The sequence below is a fragment of the Primulina tabacum genome, unplaced genomic scaffold, assembly GCF_025594145.1.
Source record: "Primulina tabacum isolate GXHZ01 unplaced genomic scaffold, ASM2559414v2 Contig332, whole genome shotgun sequence".
Lineage (NCBI taxonomy): Eukaryota > Viridiplantae > Streptophyta > Magnoliopsida > Lamiales > Gesneriaceae > Primulina > Primulina tabacum.
The window spans coordinates 46,050-66,968 of NW_027459730.1; the positions used below are offsets into that span (position 1 = coordinate 46,050).

At 34.0% G+C, this 20,919-nt stretch overlaps 1 protein-coding gene across 1 annotated transcript in view; it reads right to left on the bottom strand.

Moving 5' to 3' along the window:
- Window positions 1-10,124: 10,124 nt before the first annotated feature.
- The window catches only part of LOC142534093 (serine/threonine-protein kinase ATM-like), a 66,703-nt gene continuing 55,908 nt past the window's right edge, over window positions 10,125-20,919 (bottom strand). The window contains 17 exon segments of the mRNA XM_075640999.1: window positions 10,125-10,686; window positions 11,715-11,741; window positions 11,744-11,837; window positions 11,949-12,038; window positions 12,040-12,064; window positions 12,679-12,748; window positions 13,726-13,796; window positions 15,080-15,134; window positions 16,304-16,443; window positions 16,446-16,515; window positions 16,616-16,799; window positions 17,142-17,188; window positions 17,302-17,400; window positions 17,547-17,729; window positions 17,792-17,933; window positions 18,016-18,878; window positions 19,176-20,466. Coding sequence (XP_075497114.1) covers window positions 10,504-10,686; window positions 11,715-11,741; window positions 11,744-11,837; window positions 11,949-12,038; window positions 12,040-12,064; window positions 12,679-12,748; window positions 13,726-13,796; window positions 15,080-15,134; window positions 16,304-16,443; window positions 16,446-16,515; window positions 16,616-16,799; window positions 17,142-17,188; window positions 17,302-17,400; window positions 17,547-17,729; window positions 17,792-17,933; window positions 18,016-18,878; window positions 19,176-20,466 — 3,634 coding nt within the window. The 3' untranslated portion in view covers window positions 10,125-10,503.

Below are 20,919 nucleotides of genomic sequence, written 5' to 3' on the forward strand. Positions count from 1 at the left end.
CGTGCTAATGGTTGAAAGGAGATTTAAGATACGTTGTTGCCTCGGACTTTCAAGCTTAATTGTGATTAAAGATGATGAATCAAGCATATTCAAGCAAGTGGTGGAGTTCAACAAAGAATATAACGAAGGACCTATAACGAGGGGACGTAGAAAGAAGTTTAAAGAAGCACTTCAAGGATTCATGGTGAGCTACCAAGGAAGTTCAACAAATTGGTGTCTAAATTAGAGGAGCTTGGGGAACATAGACACAATAATGGAAGTGTTTGGAATGTCATTCAAGTGATAAAAGACTATGAGGACAGCAGCACGCGCGCAACCGCGCCAGAAGCGACGCATGCGCGCATGAACCGAAGCGACCGCGCGCCGCCGCGCGTGATTCGGCGCTGCCGCGTGCACCAGGCTGGGGAATGCAGTATATAGCGCGCCACCGCGCGAGATCATGCGCAGCCGCGCGCCCTGCCGTGTAGAAATTGTTCACAACTTTCTTTATGACTTTTTACACTACTTTTTATGGTTTTTGTTGATTATTTAAGCCTTGTAGTAGACCATGAACGAGATAATTCAGACATATATCAAATATCTTGAGGATTTCTCTCAAATTTGCAAGGCATTTTGCTTTGTTCTTCACAAAATCAAACTTATCAAAGATTGCATCTTTGTGGCGTTTGTCAATTGTTTTCGCACGGATTGTCAAAACGAGTTCTTTGAATGTTCGTATGAAATTCGATTGTTATTATCGTTGATATTTGTTGCTAAATGTTAATCGCTTAGAGGTAAATATCACAAATCGTTGCTTGTTTCAAAAGATCGGGACAACCTAATCGATCCTTGTTCGTTATTGAATTGAGGGCGCGATTCTAATTAATCGTGTTTGCTTCTCATTCGTACGAGGATTTATATCAGAAACTGTTTTCCGATTGTGCATTAATAAAAATACCCTTCGTGCAAACTTGAACAAAATAAAACTTATTATTATTGTAATATAAAGATAAAAATAATAGGACATATATAAATGACTCACCATTACTAATAATTAATTGACATTTAGAGCCTTATTGTAATGTATCTATATACCTATAAATCTATATCTATCTATATACCTATAAAAGTATGGATCATGAGCAAAGTTTTTGCATTGTGATTTTACTATTATACTTATAAAAGTGTAAAAAGAATAACAAATTTTCTACTATCCGCCTAAATTGTGTGTTTTTAGATTAATTGCATGGAAATTTTCTACACATATTTTGGAAAATCTATGCATTAAAAATGAATAAATGTTTGATAATAAAAATATATTTTTTATCTATATACCTACAAAAGTGTAGATAACTGGTCATGTTTTTCAATTGTCAAAAGATAAAAATGACATCCTCATCAATACAAATCCAAAGATTCAATAAAGATGTATTTGTAAATTTCTAATTGTTGTAAGTGTAAAAATGAAATATCAAAATTTTTTATTTATTCCACCGAATATATAATTAATAGTCTGACAAATGCTAATGAATTATCACTATAATATACATTGATTGTAATAATTTATATCATTTCGAGAATAAAATGTAACTCCTATATTAATTTTCTCAAATAATCCATCTTTATACTAACTTTAAATATTAATTTATCCTTTTAATTTTCTTTCTACAAGTTATTTTATGATTTTAATGCAATTTTGTAATTATGTTTTAGTGTAGTTTCTAATTAAGTAATAAACTATCGTTATAGTATCACAAGAAGATATAAGAACAAAATAATTATATACGCAATAGTATAATAACATGATAAGTATATAATAATATAATAATATGAAATTTAATACAAATATATTTTATGTTGTTTTAACTAAGAATTGAAAGTAAAGAATTTAATAAATTTTTTAGTAGAGTTTATATCACTAATTAAGAATGTTAATATACTAATAATATCATAAAATATGAATCAGATAGAAAAATTAAGAGAATTAACTGTAATAAAAAATTTCAATATTTTAGTAGCATTTTTTTTAAAAAAAATTATATATCAGACAAAGTCTTTAGTGAAATCATTCCTACAGAGGAAGAAAGAATGAAGTATGAGTGTTTTTATCCGAACATCCATAAAATTCCCTTGTATTTACTTTTCACAAGTTTTTACATTTCAAACTATATCTTGTTGTTTAGATTGCCAACAGGTTGAAAATATCATTAGAAATATTGAACCGTCTTCCACACTTTTCACGTGGTTCATATTTCTAACCGTTTGAGAAAATCTTTCAGCCGCCTAAGAATGATTGAAAACAAATTTTAGAAGCAAATATTTTTTAAAGAGTTTATCCACCTCATCTAAATTATTTCTTGATCCCAACAATATACAATCACTAAACACATACAAATACATAATATATATATATAATTTGTAATCGATGGCTTAATGAAAAATATAAAGTATATACTTTTTTAAAAATATTCGTTAACTAATGTATATGAAAATTAATTTATCTATGATATATAATTCTAAAGCAAAATGTAAAAAAGTTATGTAGGAGGTTAAATAATATTTAAATTGAATATTATATGTTATATTTTATTATCAATATTATTATTTCATTAGTTTTGATATATTTTGATAAGTTAGTCACAAATATTTTAAATCGATAATTATTTGTCCTTAGTGTGCTTCACTTATATAAATTATGATTTATGCATTTATAAAATCCTTAATTTGGTTGATTTTTAGGTTATTATTCCTTATACGTGGTGCTTAGATATATATTTTTTCAAAATTTGTTTCAGTTCAATTTGTTATATATATTATACTCATTATAATTTATTATATAACATAAAATCAACGGTTTGAATTTTAATTTGAGAAACAATTTTGAATGTAAGGTATATAAGTTTTCAATTAATTTATTCGTCTAATATGACAAAATATTAAACCAATATAAATAAAAAAATGATTCAAATTATTTGTTAAAAAATCAAATTTTAATTTTTATTAAATAATTAATATTTACGTGCATCGCACGTGCTTCTTGCTAGTGATCTTAAAAGTATGAACTTAAACATAGCATGTCCAAGCATAACGTGTCCATAACATATCTCGTCATATCAACATATATGTGTTCATTTTATTTATTTGAATTCAGATCATTAGTTGTGAATTTCGTATCAGCTCTAGTCGATGGATCCATCTAGGTATAACCGCGGTATCCGGCGACGGGGACATCGAAGACAATATTACCCATCCACTGAGCCTTGGCCTTGCATGTTCGTGTTCGTGTTAGTCACAACCAACTCACATCCTTCAAAAACATGTCATTGTATTCATCACTTATAAAATCATTCATATACGTAAAACACCTCAAAAACACATTTATAACCATTGCCTTAAGAAGTAATATTTTGTTTTGTGTAATATTTCTGTTAATGTTTGTTATTTATTTCAGATATTAACATCGTCCGTTCATTTTATTACAAATTCCGTATAACCACGTTTGAGAAGGTAATTTAAGTAATTTATTAATATTTATTGGTATTATTTATATTATGTTAATGTAATTATAATTTTGTTCACTAGCATTATACGAATACGTATAATTTTGTTAAATAGTATATTTTTAATATTAATCATGATATAAATATAATAATAGAGAAATTAGAAAAATAATAAAAGTAACATGATTGGCTTCATGGTTACAATGACGAACTTTCGACTCGGATTTTGTTGCATAACATTTTGAATTTCACTGTAATACAAACAATGATTTGCATAATAGTCTAATTTTATCAATAGTTGTGATAATCAACTTAACATGCCTTCATAAATATATGGATAAGGTAGAATGAAAAGCATCAAATGTCCATCCCCGATTTTCCACCATCATTTAAAAATATGACAGTTGAAACGACTCGTGCTACTAAAATAGTGCTAGAATTTTTATTTTTTTTGCAAGCTAATTTTGAAAATGTTCTTACACATACATGCGAATGAAAACAGTCTACTATGCGTATTAAAAATTTATTCAATCACTGAATAAAAATAACAGCAGTTAAATAAATCCTAAATATAATTAAATTCATAGACTACTATTTGAAAAGAACTCAAACGCAACAATCAAAGCTTGTCGTGTCATCAACATATAAAAAGATATAAAATGTAAAAAAAAAAAACAGTGTTCATCCATGACCCATAAACATATAGTGCGGAAATATGCAAGGTCCTCGGGTCATCGTGCGCACTCCCAGCTTCGCCTACTCAGTGTTGGGCGCCTCCAGTCTCAAACTCATCGTGCTCACCTGCATCATTCACACCTAGTGAGTCTAAGGACTCAATACACCTGAATCGTTATAGCAAGTATATATACATAACATACAACAATGAAAAGTACTGTAATTAAAATACATTTCATGATTTTAAAAGTATGAACTTAAACATACAATGTCCAAGCATAATGTTTCCATAACATATCTCATCATATCAACATATACGTGTTTATTTTCTTTATTTGAATTTAGATCATTAGTTGTGACTTTCGTATCTGCTCTAGTCGATGGATCCATCTACGTATAACCGCGGTACCCGATGGCGGGGACATCAGCGAGAGTATTACCCATCCACTGAGCCTTGGCCTTACATGTTCGTTTTTGTGTTAGTCACAACCAACTCTCATCCTTCAAAAACATGTCATTGTATTCATCACTTATAAAATCATGCATATACGTAAATTTCTTTAAAATCAAGCATGCAACGTATATTTTGTATATTAATAAAAATTCATGCTTGTAATAACATATACATTTTTAAACATGCAACTTTAGTGTTTAGGGTGCTGCCATGACTGCTAACTTGACCCGAGTAAAAAATGACAAGTTTGCCCCGGGAAACCCTAATTGACCGTTTTACTTTTCGACCTGAAGCCAACCAAACTTATTAAAACACCTCAAAACACATTTATAACCATTTCCTAGATGTAAGCTCGAGCGCATGCATCAATTTCTATAATTCTTTTTAAAACTTGGACCGAAAACCCGGTTTTAACCCGAACTCAATCAAACCTAAACCATAGTTCGAAGACTCCTAATCAAACTCTGTATGATCTAATTTAACTGTCAATAACCTCACTCATATCGACATATCAACACCCAAACGAGTCATAAGCGCTAAAACAACTACCCCATCTACAATGGGCTTGCGCCTAGGCGCTGACACTGTGGCGCTGCGGTTCTTGATTAGCGCCTAAGCGCCCGGCATCAGCGCTGCAGCACTCCCAGCCACGAAGATCAGGTGTTGCGGCGCCGCGGCGTTGGCCCTACAGATCAAAAATCCTAAACAACATTTGAAGCCAACCTCTACCCCATGTTCAACTAGCCCGGACCATGCTCGAACCCACCCTTCCTAGCCCACCTTAAGACCCTCTTGGATCGACCTAGTCGTGGTCCCTATCCCCATGCATGTTGCCCTCAGCCCTTCGCACAACCTAGCTGTCCCAAGCCCTAAATCGAGGACACCTGATCGTACCATCACCAAACCGACTCACGGTCTGATCCTAACAACTAAACACTATAATTCAGACGTGTTTGAGTCCCCTACCTCCACATCGAGTCAGCCTCTTCAACCAAGAGACAAAAACGTTAGAATCAATTCATACAAATCATTTCCTCTACGAACATGCATTCAAAACTCACATAAAACATTAGAACGATAATAAAACATGCACGTTCAATCAAAAATTGTGTTATGGTGTGAAAGACGAGAAAATAGAGGTATCGGTCGTGCCTTTGCGATTAAACGCTCGAAAAATAATGAAAGCGAGGCGAGAGATGGACACCGGAGAGACGTGACAACGTTTCTTAAGTAAATTCTTGAGGAATCCGATCACTCCTACTGCTGGAACTCATGGAGGCTGCTGGGAAAATGGGGAGGGGTGGCCGAGAGAGGTGAGGGTGGGAATATGGTTTTTGGGGTAGGTTTAATTAAAATATTGAGTGCTAATGCGCCCTTAATTAAAATAATTAGGAGGAGTAGAAGTTTATGCCCAAAATATTTTAAAATAGACCCATTTTACACACTCATAAAATATTTCGTTTAGGTAAGTTTTTGAAAATGTAGTATGAACTCTCAAAAGTCCTCCAACTAGCCAAAATTTTGCGTGTCGGATTACAATATGACCCGGCGAGTAAAAATATCCCACCAAGATCCATTTTCGAAAATCTCACTTAATTACACCATTTACAAAATAATTAAAAAAATTTATTTAAAAAATATTTTTCCTCAATTATCCCCGGTCTCTGTTTCTCGTTCGAGCGTGAAATACTACTAAAAGCCCTAATACATGAAGCCTTAATAAACCATGAAATAAAACACATATACATGCAATAATCATGCATTTAAAACTTTAAAATAATTAAACACATATTTTAGTAAAACCATATATTGCATGCAGTCAGGTACGTAGTTCGAATTTTCTAGACCTTACAACGGTATTTCTTCAATTACTTCCATTTGCCATTTTTTTGTAAACTTACCATTGCATCATTATGAAATGTGTGAGAAAATGGTATAATATTTGTCTTCTTAAAAAAAATATTTATGTAATACAAGGTTAAATTTTAAAAAATAATAATATAGTAGTTAAAAATATTTATATAATTATTAATATTATATATAATGATAAATCAAACCTGATACTCCATGTAGCCGATCCGATCCAGATCTGACCCGAGCACTCATATCGCACATCATTCACTTAAATGATATAAATAATGGGCGTATTATTGATACAATTAGGGCCTGGGCTCGGGCCAGAATTTTGCGTGAACTCCAAACTGTCATCTACTTGGTCAGCTTATAGATGATCAGGGCAGACCAGTCGAGCAACATGATAAATTTTATCAAGTAAAGTCCCAAATAATTATGGTGGTGAATACATAGTACTGATCTGAATATCAGATAATTTGTAACGAAAATACTTAGGACGCCCTTTACTTTATGTTAGTTTGTGCGAATCCGAAGCTGACCGTCATCTGACTCGTGCTGAACCAGTTTGAAGTACCGGGTTTACCAGACCTATCCCGATATGCTATATATATATATATATATATATATATATATATATATATATATATATATAAACATTTTGAATAATTTACATAGAAATTTTGAATCCCATCAATACAAATTGTATGTTAAAGAGAAAAAAATACAAATTTAATGTACACAAGAAAAATATATTTCATGACAATTTAGTATTATGTTTGAAGAAATCGTTCTTTGTATATAAATAACATGCTCAAGTTAAATATAATATAATATATCTAATATAATACGTGAAGTGTGACAATATACAAATATAAGTGAATGTGCTTAATTCGATCTCAAACCAACTGCAAATAATAGCTCCAAATTGTTAATGTAACATGAAATCCCACTTTATCTATCATATTATCATATGATAATTCGTTTTTTATTATAATTACAATGGTGTGATTTGTTTTTATTTAACTTAGTATCAAATTTACGCTTATATCTTATTAAGATATGTGTATGTCAGTTGTCACTATACTGCTAGTATAACATCTACTGCTTAAAATAAATGCTTAAATATTTTTTTTAAAAACTCTTTTTCGGAAATACACAAACACATGCATGCAAAAAAAGCAGTCAATCAGGCATTTTAAAAAGTCTCCCAAACACTAAATAAAAATAACAACAGCTAATTAAATTTTAAAATGAAATCAATCTTCTAGTCTACTGTTTTAAAAGAACTCAACGTCTGTCAAAATCATCCACATAAAAAGATGTCTCGTTTAATTTGAGTAAGCTTGCCTCCTGGTTTTAAAGTTTTTATTACTATTTTATTTAAAAAACTTGATCTTATTTCCTTCATTTTTTAATAATATATTCTTGCAGTTCTGACAGTCGATTGATTTTTTATTTGACTTGTGTTTAGTCTTGAGTTTGAGATTTGGGGCTTTTTTTAAAATTAATATTAATTAAAAATTATTTAATGAAATATTGAATGAGATGTTTGTAAAAATAGTGAAATCTGTAGAAATTTATAGCAGATTCTAAATTTTAAAAAAAATTAAAGAAAAAGCGGTTATCACGGATTCCTTATTTGACTTGTGTTTAGTCTTGAGTTTGAGTTTGGGGCTTTTTTTAAAATTAATAATAATTAAAAAAAATATTAGTAAAATATTGTAAAAATAAGATGTTTGTAAAAATAGTGCAATCCATAGAAATTTATAGCGGATTCTAAATCTGTGATAGCCTGTCATGGATTCCCAATTTGACTTGTGTTTAGTCTTGAGTTTGAGGTTTGGGGCTTTTTTATAGAATAATATTAATTTAAAAATTTTATTTAGTAAAATATTGTAAAAATGAGATATTTGTAAAAATAGTGCAATTCGTAGAAATTTATAGCGGATTCTAAATTTTTTAAAAAAAATTGAAGAAAAAGAGCCTGTCAGGGATTCTAGGGAATCCGTCGCTCTTCCTCTTTAAATTGCGCGCATTTTCTTCGTTTCATCTGCCCAAAATGCTTCCTTTCTCCGATTCATTCTTGCAAAATGTTTCTTTCCTCCGATTCATTTGCGTAAAATCCTTCTTTTCTCCTTCGGCCTTGTATTAATATTATTTGTTGATTTTGTCATCCATTCCATTCGAAGAGGTGTTAAGAGGTAATGTTTAATTTCGTTGATAATATTATAATTATATATTAAGAAGTAATATTTTGTTTTGTGTAAATTTCCGTTAATGTTTGTCATTTATTTCAGATATTATCATTGTCCGTTGATTTTATTATAAATTCCGTATAACCACGTTTGAGAAGGTAATTTAAGTAATTTATTATTATTTTATTTGTATTATTTATATTGTATTAATGTATTTATAATTTTGTTCACTAGCATTATACGAATAAGTATGATTTTGTTAAATAGTATATTTTTTTTATTAATCACGATATAAATATAATAATGTGGATATTAAAAAAATAATAAATATAATTTTGTGCTTTTTGAAAATATTTCAAGGTTATTATTTTTGCGTAGTCGGAACACAACCGGAAACAAGAATTTCTTAACAGCCTTCAAGTATTTTGCGCAAAGAAGTCGAGGAAATGCAAAGAAGTCGGAGGAATTGCACAAAGAAGTCGGAGGAACTGTACACAATTTAAATGATGGTAGTCATGGATTCCTAGAACCCGTGACTGCATGTCACGGATTCAGAATCCATGACAATTTGGCACGGATTCTACGCCTCTGTTTCCTTTTTTTTTTAAAAAAAATATTAAGAATCCTGTAAAATTTTCTATGGATTGCATTATTTTTACAAGACTCGCACTTTTGCAATATTTTGTTAAATAGTTTTTAAATTAATATTATTTTTTAAAAAAAGCCCTTGAGTTTTTAGGGTACGATTGAGAAAAAACATTTGAACATGTAGAGTATGAAAATTTTATCAATATTTGTGCGGCCAAAACTGCAGTACATGTAATATTTAAGTGATTATTTAAACAAAATTGTAAAATTTATTTCATTATATTACACAAGTTTTTAATGTGTTCTATATTATTTGATTGTTTGATCTTTTAATTACGCATTAATAAAAAAATCACATTTTATCGTCTTATGAGTCCATTTTTTCAATTTGTATCAAACCTATAAAATATCATATATGACCAACTCAAAATTAGTTCCTTGCTCAAGGGTGGCCAGTCACCAGGAGATGTCAGCAACATGATTGGCTTCATGGTTACAATGACGAACTTTTGACTCGGAGTTTGTTACATAACATTTTGAATTTCAGTGTAATATAAACAATGATTTGCAGAATAGTCTAATTTTATAAATAATTATGATAATCAACATAACATGCCTTCATAAATATGGATAAGGTTGAATGAAAAGCATCAAATGACCATCCCCGACTTGCCACCATCGTTTAAAAATATGACGGTTGAAACGACTCGTGCTACTAAAATACTGCTAGGAAAAAAAATTTCAAGCTAATTTTGAAAATGCTCACACACATGCATGCGAATGAAAACAGTCCACCATGCGTATTAAAAAGTTATTCAATTACTGAATAAAAATAACTGTAATTAAATAAATATTAAATATCATCAATATCATTATCACTATTCAAGAATTATACATTATCACACCTTTGAGAAGGGATATTTAATCACACAAATAACATAAATAATGAGGGCTTTCAATCATAATCAAGGACCTCCTTGCTAAATTAAAAATGAACCAAAAATGAGATAATGGATGATTATTTAATAATCATTCCCTTATCATGGCTACCAAACATAGCCCAAGGGTATTGTCCCAAAGTTGGGGTCACAAGTATTTGATCAGAAGGTGGCAATTTATTTTTAAATTCAAATTTGAATAGGGTCCTGAACCCATATGCCCCCATTTAGCAAGCAGACAAATCTTTATTTTTCTTGATGTTTCAGAATATCTTTAGAATGTAATGCTTATATTTTTATCACATTAATCCAATCATAAATCAATATTCAAAGCACAAATGCAGGTTGTCTAGCACCTCTACCTTCGAGCTTTCCTGTTTTTGAGGAACAACAGAAGACTTTCTTCCCGTTACATGACACAGTCGAAGCTCATTTAGAGCATGCAAGAATAGCTGAATTGATTTGATCGAGGCATTGGACTCGATAAATATATTTTCATGCACCTGTATAAAATGAGAGAATAACTTACAAATCAACAAAGATCAAGATTTGTTTTTTGGTTATATGCAATTATTCCTCTAATAGATCTTAGTAAAATTATGAATAACCTTTAAACTGAACAAATTTATCTTCTTACGCAAATTATTGAACAAAAATTTGTCATGATATGCCGATATAATTTCCAATTACAAGAATAAGCAAGCAATCTCAATTCAAATTTCAAAACAAACAACAATGCACAACTAGCAAAGCAAGCAACTAGGTCAATGCATATCAGTCAGTAATGCAGGAAGTGCCTTACCCTCAGAGGTCATATTGATCCACCAACCAGAGATGACGAAATAATAAGACGATCAATCAGTCAATTCTTTGATACACTGGTCATATATTTAAAATGCTCATGCAATTGCTACTACTCTAAATCTGGAAACCAAAACACGCAACCCAAAATATTTCACACTGGAGGAGTTGATTTCAAATACATCCATTTCCATTCCAAAAGCACCAACAATTCTGAACTTCGTTTTAACATACCAAGACATTCTTGAGCGTATAAAGGAAATTAAGACAACTCTTCTGGAAATCAAATTACATAAAATATGCTCCCCGTTTATGTTTGCAATGCCAAGGCTAATCATTTTTTACATTCAGTATCAAGCTCCTAGAGACTCAAACTTACCTTTATGGGGTTTGATACTTATTAGCCTCTCACGTGATCCGCTCGCTCTTTTCAATTATTTTAGTTGAAATGACAAGTAAAAAAGACACATCATAAAAAATACCAGAGAACTTGGGAAAGAAAGGTACGCATGGCAACTAAAATAAAAAACGTAAGTGGGAAAATGAGGCGTTTAAGAAACCCTTATGCTACAAGGAACAATCATGCCTTTTGTGGACACCTTCCCACAATAAAGCAAGCAGGAAAGAAATCTAGTGAATGTATTTTTCTCAAACACTGTTTGTATTAAGTTGTTGAGAACAAATGATACCATGATGTAAAGACCGGTGTACATAAAACAGAGCAAGTAACCTTCAAAGAGATTAGTTTGCAAGATCCACATCTAAATCCATTCTCCCAGCAACATTGACAATGACATATGGGAACAGAAATTCTGCAACTTCTGATTTAACCAGCACAATGTCTTGACATAATCTGAAGCAACCAGTAATATAGATCAGCCGCATGATTGATTTACGGAAAATTCCAATGGAAAAAAATAGTAAAGCAGGAATTGAGCAACTATCTCAAATGCTAGTATAAAACCTTAAAATGAGATCGTTGCAATAACCTATAACTGCATATACAAGTGGACAGATCCACGCTTCAAATGTTTTATCCAAAGTTGTCCACATTTGAATCCTCGATAGAAATTGATTCAGCTGAAAAATTAGGAAGTAAAATCAGGATGTAAGTAAGAGAATATCTGTGTTGTCTGTCTAAGTGTATGCATGCCTTCACTAAATTTCTTCGAGGTCATTCGAATTTCAGTTCATACATGAAAGGTTCAACCCATGCTTCAGCTAGAAAAAATTGTTGAGACTACTTTTTATTAGTCGAATTGGTGGTCACATTTACTCTATTGCTAGTTGTTACTACTCACCAGTGTCATCATGAGATGTACACAGAAAAGGCATTGCCTTCCCAGCAGGCATAAATACAGACCTAGACAATCGGGGATCCATGTCACTTCCATATCCATTGCTATTGCTAAGGTTTCCTCTCTTTATCAGTTTATGTTCTATGAAATTTATATGGACCCAGGAAACTCCTAAATTTCCACCAGAAGTTTGTTACAAAGTTTCTGTAATGAATTTATTTAAAAAAAAAAAACGAGTACAGCTGGTTAAAAGTATCACCCAGCAGCAAGATTTGCTTAATGTGCTAGCATATAGATGAAGGAAAAACACATGGCACTTTGCCACTAGTGATATTTTTGAAGGAGAAATCTCACGGAGAAAATATGAGCTAACGATCTTTCTCGGTAACAACTTACCTGTCAACTTTCTTTGTAGATTAGAAATAAGTCTCTGCATAAGCTCCAAATTAACACCTTTTGAGTGGACCTAGAATGATTATATAAATTGGAAAACATAATTAAATCTATTTATCACAAAAAATGCACAAACAGCGAAATTGTTAAGTTTAGACGTATTGCGGTGGCAGCACGTGTCTACAACATTTGGAATGCACGCAATCGATATTTTTTTTAAGAAGAAATGCCGTGTCCCAAGGATATCATTAGGAAAATCAAGATCCTTATCCTTTGATGTTTGCCAATATGGATACAGACTCTCGATTATATTAATTATTTTTTCCTATGATGTGTGTGGATATGATCATCTTTGCTTGTCGGTATGCCCCGTGTAGTTGGTAATGGTATCGTTGGTTCTATTGGTTCAATATTTGCCATCTCCTCGGGATGCATAGTGTATATGAACAAAACAATTTTTTTAACTTATTTTAATGGATGTTATTCATTAAAAAAAAGAAGAAGAGAAACTCGAAGCATTAAAAAACACACTTTTGGAGAAAATATTTATTAAAAATGAGATATCACCACAATTTCAGTCACTCAGGTATATTAGGCCGCTTGAACATTTGTCGATGACCGTCTCAAAAAAATATGAAGTATTCTTTATGTTAAATCAAAAGTCAAGCCCACTTTAGCAGCTACAAAATATTTAGCATGACATAACGGTACATATTTAAAGCAACAAGATGAAATATCTAAACAATTGCTTTTGCACTTCATAACTTTGTGATTGATATAATTAATAAAAACAATATATTATATGAAAGAAAGTCTTTCATTTAATAATACTGACAAAATATCATTTGCTCAAAAGACATAATGCAATCATTCAGTCGTGACCACCATAAAGATGCCAAACTTTTTTTTAGTTCAAATAAATCGACCTTTCCAAGACAATGAGACATTATTCCTAATCGATCAGCAAAAGACAAGGTCATAGGAAAAAGAGCACATAAATCATAAATATAAAACATAAAATATAATGGAAAGTCTGAAATACATTCTAACCTCAATAAGAGACCTCTCAAAGGAATGCAGTTGCATCAAAGCCCGTTGACCATTTTCGGTTGAAAGAAACCCTGAGCAAATAACACTAAAATTGAAGTTCTGGACAAGTCCCTTAACAACTAGAAATCAAACAAACACAAAGCCTCAATGAACACAATCATATTGAGTTTATGAAAAAAGATTAATTTTTTAATAAGACACGATATTTTATTAAATACAAATGCTTTTAATTAACATAAGCAGACTAGTGATCCACTCACGACAAAAAACTAAACAAGACTCTGATCATCTCAACAATACACAAAAGTCCAATCCCTCAATAAATCTCTTCATTGGCCTCTTCAATGTTGTCAATAAGTCTTATATTCCCCTCAAAGCACACAGACCAACATATGTCATGTACCACACCACTCTCCAAATAATTTTGCCCTCTTGCCAAGAAGATGTCCAAGATCCGTAGTAAATAAATCTTGTGTTGATCTCGGCACCACCCAAACCAATCTCAATTCTTCCAAAGCTCTAGCCCACAAACCACTTGATGAGGAGTTTATGAAAAAGGATAAGTTCTGGAGGATAAACTTTTGATACATTCTGGAGAATAACTCTTGTTTAATTGGATTCATCCGATTGTGGATCGATCGATTCTCATATGCTTCGATCATGTTAGGACCTTGATCAGTTTAGATAAAACATTATTAAAAAACACATTATGACCTCGATCAATTCTCAGGAGAGAATCTGTAGACTATTCACTAATATCTCCAGCCAAATTAATTTACAGATTCCTTGTCTAAGTGCTGTAAAAAATGCTTATGCACTGCTATGTGCCCCCAAGGCTTCTTCTTCTTTCCCCAAAAGTACGACTTATCATCTTCAAAGAACCCAAGGACTCTCCTCTGTCACACAGTCATTACTCTGAACCCAAATCAAATCAACTGTTAGAACCTGTCAAATGATCCCTCATCTCCTTCAATTATTCAGACTGAGCCCAATGATTCATTGACAAGCTACCAAGTCATGTACAAAACATCCTTTATTGAAATTTGTTTCTTACGAAAAGATTTCTTTTTTTATTGTTTTCACTTCAAAAGTGTCCAATGCAGAAAAATCTAAAAAACGTATGTGAAGCTCTTAAAATTCCAAAGTTGAAAGATGCATTGCTTGAGGAGACAGCACTTGGAATGCAGTGACACTACCAAGTGAAAACAACCTTTAATTGTAAATGGATTTTCATGATAAGACACGACTATGGCCGTTCATTGGAGAGATATGAGGAGTGACTTTTAGTCAAAGGTTTCACACAAACTCATGGAGTAGATCACTTTGAGACCTTTGCACCAATTGTAAAACTTACCACGGTGTTGCTCCTTTTGCCAATGGCAGCTAACTTGGATTGGCCTCTTCAACAACTTCATGTAAAGAATGTATCTCTTAATGGCGATCAAGAATAAAAAGTAAACTAAAGCGTTCAAACTAGAAAAAACTCTATATAGGCTTATATAGTATCCGAGAGCTTCGTCTGAAAAATTCACTCGGTCTGTAGAGTAGCACGGATATCAGCAAGGACGGACTTATTGTACATAATGGCAAAATTCCAGTGTTAATTATATAAGTTGATGACATTATTTTTACATGAGATGTAGATGTAAAACTAAAAAGAACTTCGCAAATCTATTTAAAATTAAGGAATTGGGGGCATTGAGATACTTTATGGGAATGGAAATTGCAAAACAAGAAATTGTTGTTTCTCAGTGTAAATACATATTAGATCTATAGAAGAGTTCTGGGATGGTGGTCACGGAGCGAAGCTTCTGAGGACATTGGCGAGTGTCCTTACCCAGTTTTGCTAGCAAATTGGACTAGATCTATCACTAACAGAAGATCTACCTCGGGATATGACACCTTTGTTTGGGTAATTCAGTGACATGGTGGAATTAGGAGAGTGATGTCATTAGATGTAGTGCAAAGGCTGAATTCAATGTTACGGCCCAAAGAGTCTTTGAAGTTCTTTGGTTAAAAAGAGTCCTCGAAAAGTTCCAAACAATAGAAAGCCTTTGAGATTATACTGCGCCAACAAAGCAGCAATAAGTATTGTCCATAACCCAATTCAACATGATAAGACAAAGCACAAAGATCGTCACTTTATAAAGGAGAAAAATGAAGTTTGAACTATATGCTTGTCATTCATGCTAACAACTCAACAAAGAACAGGTGTTTCGGCCAAAGAACTTACAAAGCCTACCTATAAACATTTGTGCATGATCAATGTCTATGCACCAACTTGAGGGGTATTATTGTAAATTTTATATAAAAAAATTTAGCAAAAGTCCAGAATCTGAGGGAGTAGAATAAATTAAGATATGCATAATTATTTGTAACCTATTTTAGTTACTGTTTTCTTCATACATATTTGTTCATCTCTCGTCCTACAAACTTCAATAGATATCTTTTCTATAATGAAACTTAAATCACAGGAAAAATGACATCATATACATCAAACTTCAAAACAAAGAATGAAGATAAGCACAACGCATGATTACAGCACAGTCAAAATCTAACAGCAGTCATATAGACTCACTCTTAATGCTTGGGATTCCATGTCAATTATCTCAACAGAATCATCCATCAGATACTTCTTTAGAAGCCTCATAAGGACTCGAAGAGCTTCTTCCGAGATGCCCGTATCTGCATGGATGTTAGTCTCTGCATGCCAATAGCTATTCCAAACACAGGTACTGAATAATCACCAGGAAGATGGAATACAACACAATGAGGATCACCAATTCCAATCTGTAATCATAACTGAAGCATAATAAAAGGTACTCGAAAGCATATTTCATGAATTTGAGAAATGTTTCCTAAGAAGATCAAAATGCAAAGCTACGGTTACCTTGGATATGAAATCAGAAACCATTGCACTAAGATCATTTGTGTTATCTAAGCTGCACATTGGAACAAGCTTCCAAGCAGCATGAAAAATTTCATTTTCCGAATGCCAATATGCATCTTTGAAATCATTTTGATCTCCAAGAAATATCCCACTTGACCCAATATTTTTATGCAATGCTTCCAGACTGCAAGAATATTTGATAAACAAGATTTTGTAACTATCTCTAGATAGAAGTAGTTAATTTCTCTCCTAAACATCCTCTAATGAAGCAAAAGAACGATGCTACCACTTTAGAAAATCTTAAAACATGTAATTAAGGAAAAAAACCAACCGCACTCACTGTGACTAAGAAGTTGTGTCAATTATACTCTTCACTAAATTGTTTAAGCCAAAGAAATATTACATTTACAGAACAAAATAAAAAGAGAAATAAGATGTTGTGTTTATACCATATTTCACCATATTGTTTCAGCAGTAGAAATATTATGAAACAAAAAAATGTGAACTGGGAGAGTAAAGGACATACCTGCAGAGAAGTAATCTTGGAGGGACATAGTGAGGTCTCTTTACAAACTGTAAAGATTAAAAACACTCTTATAACAAAGTAAGATATGAATGAAGAACACAAACGGCTTGAACATTATGGTCCAGTGGCAATAAACATGAGGCAGGTAGCACTTGCTTACATTCAGTAAGTGAACCCTCGGTGAGTAGGTTTGACGTATTTTCTGGTGGAGGTCTTGTATTTCATTAAATATATCGAAATCAGGGAATGCCACTAGTTCCTGATTGAAGATATTGACCAACAATAATGATCAATTGCAATTAAAAGCTGTGAAAGTGATTGTGGTAAAGAAATAGTTTACAGCATTAAAATTTTACGTGTATATTCTGAAATCTATCATTGCAATCAAGGATACATAGATCATACTTTTATGTATTCAACCATAGATGAATCAGCACCAATGGTAAGTTGTTGGAGAAGTAATACAGCTCGGGATGATGTAGTTACGGATAGCTTCTTATTAGATCCACAAGGGATGCAACATGCGACCAACTCTGACACTAAAAAACTATCAAGTGAAACAACTAAGTCAGCATAAATCATAAAACATTATCAGCAAAAATATAATATAAAACATTAAATGAACAAAAGAGATTAAAATATGTTGTTGCCTGAAGTAGTTCACCAAGCACTCGGATAGTCTCCCCTGATGGGTAATCTCTTGATATATTGAGCAGCGTAGAAATTATACAACAACATTGATCAAGTAAACAGTCGCAACCAATGAATTGACCAATCAAATTCAGAAGGTAACTGTTCAGAAAAGTAACAGAAAATTAACACCAACCATTGCAAGATCACATGATATAAGAAGCCCCTTGAGAGTTCATGTAACTTGAAGATGTTGTCGAAAAAGATTTTGGCGACTGAAACTGCGGTGTAAGGATGGGCTAAGCCAATGAAGTGACCATATTTAGAAAAGCGATCGACAACCACGAAAATTACAGTCTTCCCCTGTGAGGTAGGCAACCCTTCAATGAAATCCATTGAGATGTCGGCCCAAATGTGGTAAGGGATGGGCAGAGGTTGTAGGAGTCCAGCTGGCTTCATTGCTTCCGTTTTGTTGTGTTGGCATGTGGAACAATTGGACACTACTGCTTGGACTTGACGTTTCATCCCTGGCCAATAAAAATCTCGTCCTATGCGGTGGATAGTGCGCTGGTAGCCTTCATGTACCATTGCAATAATAGGAGCATTTAATGGTGATTGTGGAGGAAGGTAGATTTTGGATTTAAACAATAAAATGTCGTTTTTAACTTCCCATGGTCCGAAAGCCTTTCCATCGTGAACCTCTCGAATTTTGTGTTGTACTTCTGGTGTATTAGAGTGTGCTTCTCTGATGGCTGCAAGAAAATCCCACTGTGGTTTCGAAATGGCCATCAAACAGCCGTCCTCCTTGCCTAGGCGTGAAAGTGCGTCCGCCACGACATTTGATTTTCCTGCCCGATATTCTACCTTAAAGTCATAACCCATTAATTTGCTTATCCCTCCCTTGTTGTTGTGGAGAGGTTGAAATACGTTGTTCGAGCAAAAATTCGAGACTATAATGATCCGTACGAACGATGAAGGAGTTTCCCCAAAAGTAAGAGTGCCAGTGACGCACGGCTTTGATGAGTCCAATGAGTTCCTTTTCATAGGCGGGTAGTTTCCTATGGCGGAGGGCGACAATGGGGCGCCCTTGCTGTTGAAGTACAGCCCCTATTCCTGTTTCTGATGCATCACACTCCACGATGAAAGGTATGGAAAAATCGGAAAGAGCAAGGATGGGTGTAGAAGTGAGCACTTTCTTCAATGTTTCAAAGGCATGCAGGCTATCAGCTGTCCATGAAAAGCCTTGTTTTGCAGCATATTGGTTAAGGGGGCAGCAATAACTCCATAGTTTTGCACAAATTTGCGGTAGTACCCTGTTAGTCCGAGGAAGCCCCGGAGTGCCTTTAGAGTCATGGGTTGTGGCCAGTGTTGAATGGCTGTTATTTTATTTTCATCCACACTCACCCCCTTCCGTGAAACCACATGTCCTAAGTAAGCAACCTGTCTTTGAGCAAAGTAACATTTGGATTTCTTAAGGAATAAGTGCTGTTGTTGCAGGATTGTGAAGACAGTACGAAGATGGAAAATGTGATCTTCCCAGGTTGTGCTGTAAACGAGGATGTCATCAACGAAAACCAAAACAAATTTCCGTAAAATGCCGCCGAAAATTGAATTCATTAAAGCTTGAAAAGTAGAAGGCGCATTAGTGAGGCCAAAAGGCATCACCATAAACTCAAAGTGGCCGTGGTGGGTGCGAAAGACCGTCATGTGGATGCTACCGGGGTCCATCAAAATTTGATGGTAGCCGGATCGCAAGTCTAATTTTGAAAAATATTCAGCGCCGTGTAATTCCTCTAATAATTCGTCGATCACCGCAATGGGGAACTTGTCCTTTACTGTTTTTGCATTCAAGGCACGATAGTCGATACAAAAGCGCCAAGTGTCATCTGATTTTTTGACAAACAATACTGATGAGGAGAAAGGGGATGAGCTAGGTCTAATAATCCCTCTTTGTAGCATCTCATCACATTGCTTCTCAATTTCATCTTTCTGCATATGAGGGTATCGATAAGGTCTAACAAGAATGGGGTTGGTGCCTTGTTCCAGTAGGATTTTATGGCTGAATCCTCTTGAGGGTGGGAGTCCTTGAGGTTCCTCGAACAGGCTGTTGTAGGTTTCCAAAAGGTGTTGTAGCTGTGTAAGGGGTGCCTCCTCTAGTATAGTTGCCGAGAGGTTTCGGTGTGACGGAATGTAGGATGGGTCTCCGTGCCACGTAACGAGCATGCCTTCTCTTACAAACTGCATCTGCATTTTTTCAAAATCCCACGTCATACTTCCTAAAGAGCGGAGCCAATTTACTCCCATGACAGCGTCAAATTCTCCTAGTGTGAGGACGTAAAAATCAACATGGAAGATATGATTTTCCAGTTGAATCTGAACAGCCGAACACATCCCCGAACATGGTAGACTCTTCCCATTTGCGACCTTCATTGATATGTCTCCTCGTTGCGATATTTCAAGGTTCAATTGTGAGATCAAATTGGAGTCTAAGAAACAGTGCGTGCTGCCGGAATCAATAAGGACACGGAGAGGTATCGATTGGATGTACCCTATTATTTGCGTAGTCTGGGCGTTACTGATTCCCGTGATGGCGTGAAGAGAGATGCCTGGATCGTCTGGATTAATCGTGTCAACTTCATCTTCTGGGTCGCTGTTCTGACCACTTCTAGACGAAACAACCGTTTGCAACGATGTCCTGGAACGAATAGTTCATCACAGTTAAAGCACAACCCTCTTGAGCGTCGTTCCTCCATCTCTGATCTGCTCAATTGCCTCGTGATCGATGGTCGTGTGTTTGTTGGGATGGTACGTCTTTTTGGATAATTGGGTTCTTGTCGTAGGCTTCCCGTGCGTCTTTCGTACAAATGGGCCAGGCCTATAGCAGTTGTTAAATCTTTTGGGTGGTGAATGTCTACCTCAATCGCGATGTGTTCTTGTATGCCGGCTAATGAAAATTTCCACTTCTTGCTCGCTTGTGAGGGAGGAAGCGCGTGCAAAAAGTTGTTCAAATTGACGTTGGTATTCTCCCACCGTGCCTATTTGTCGCAATTTCGATAGTTCTCCCAGTTTGTTGGTGCGAATCGGTGGTCCGAACCTCACGTGGCAGTACTGTGCGAAAAACTCCCATGTAAGATCGGGTCGATCTCGC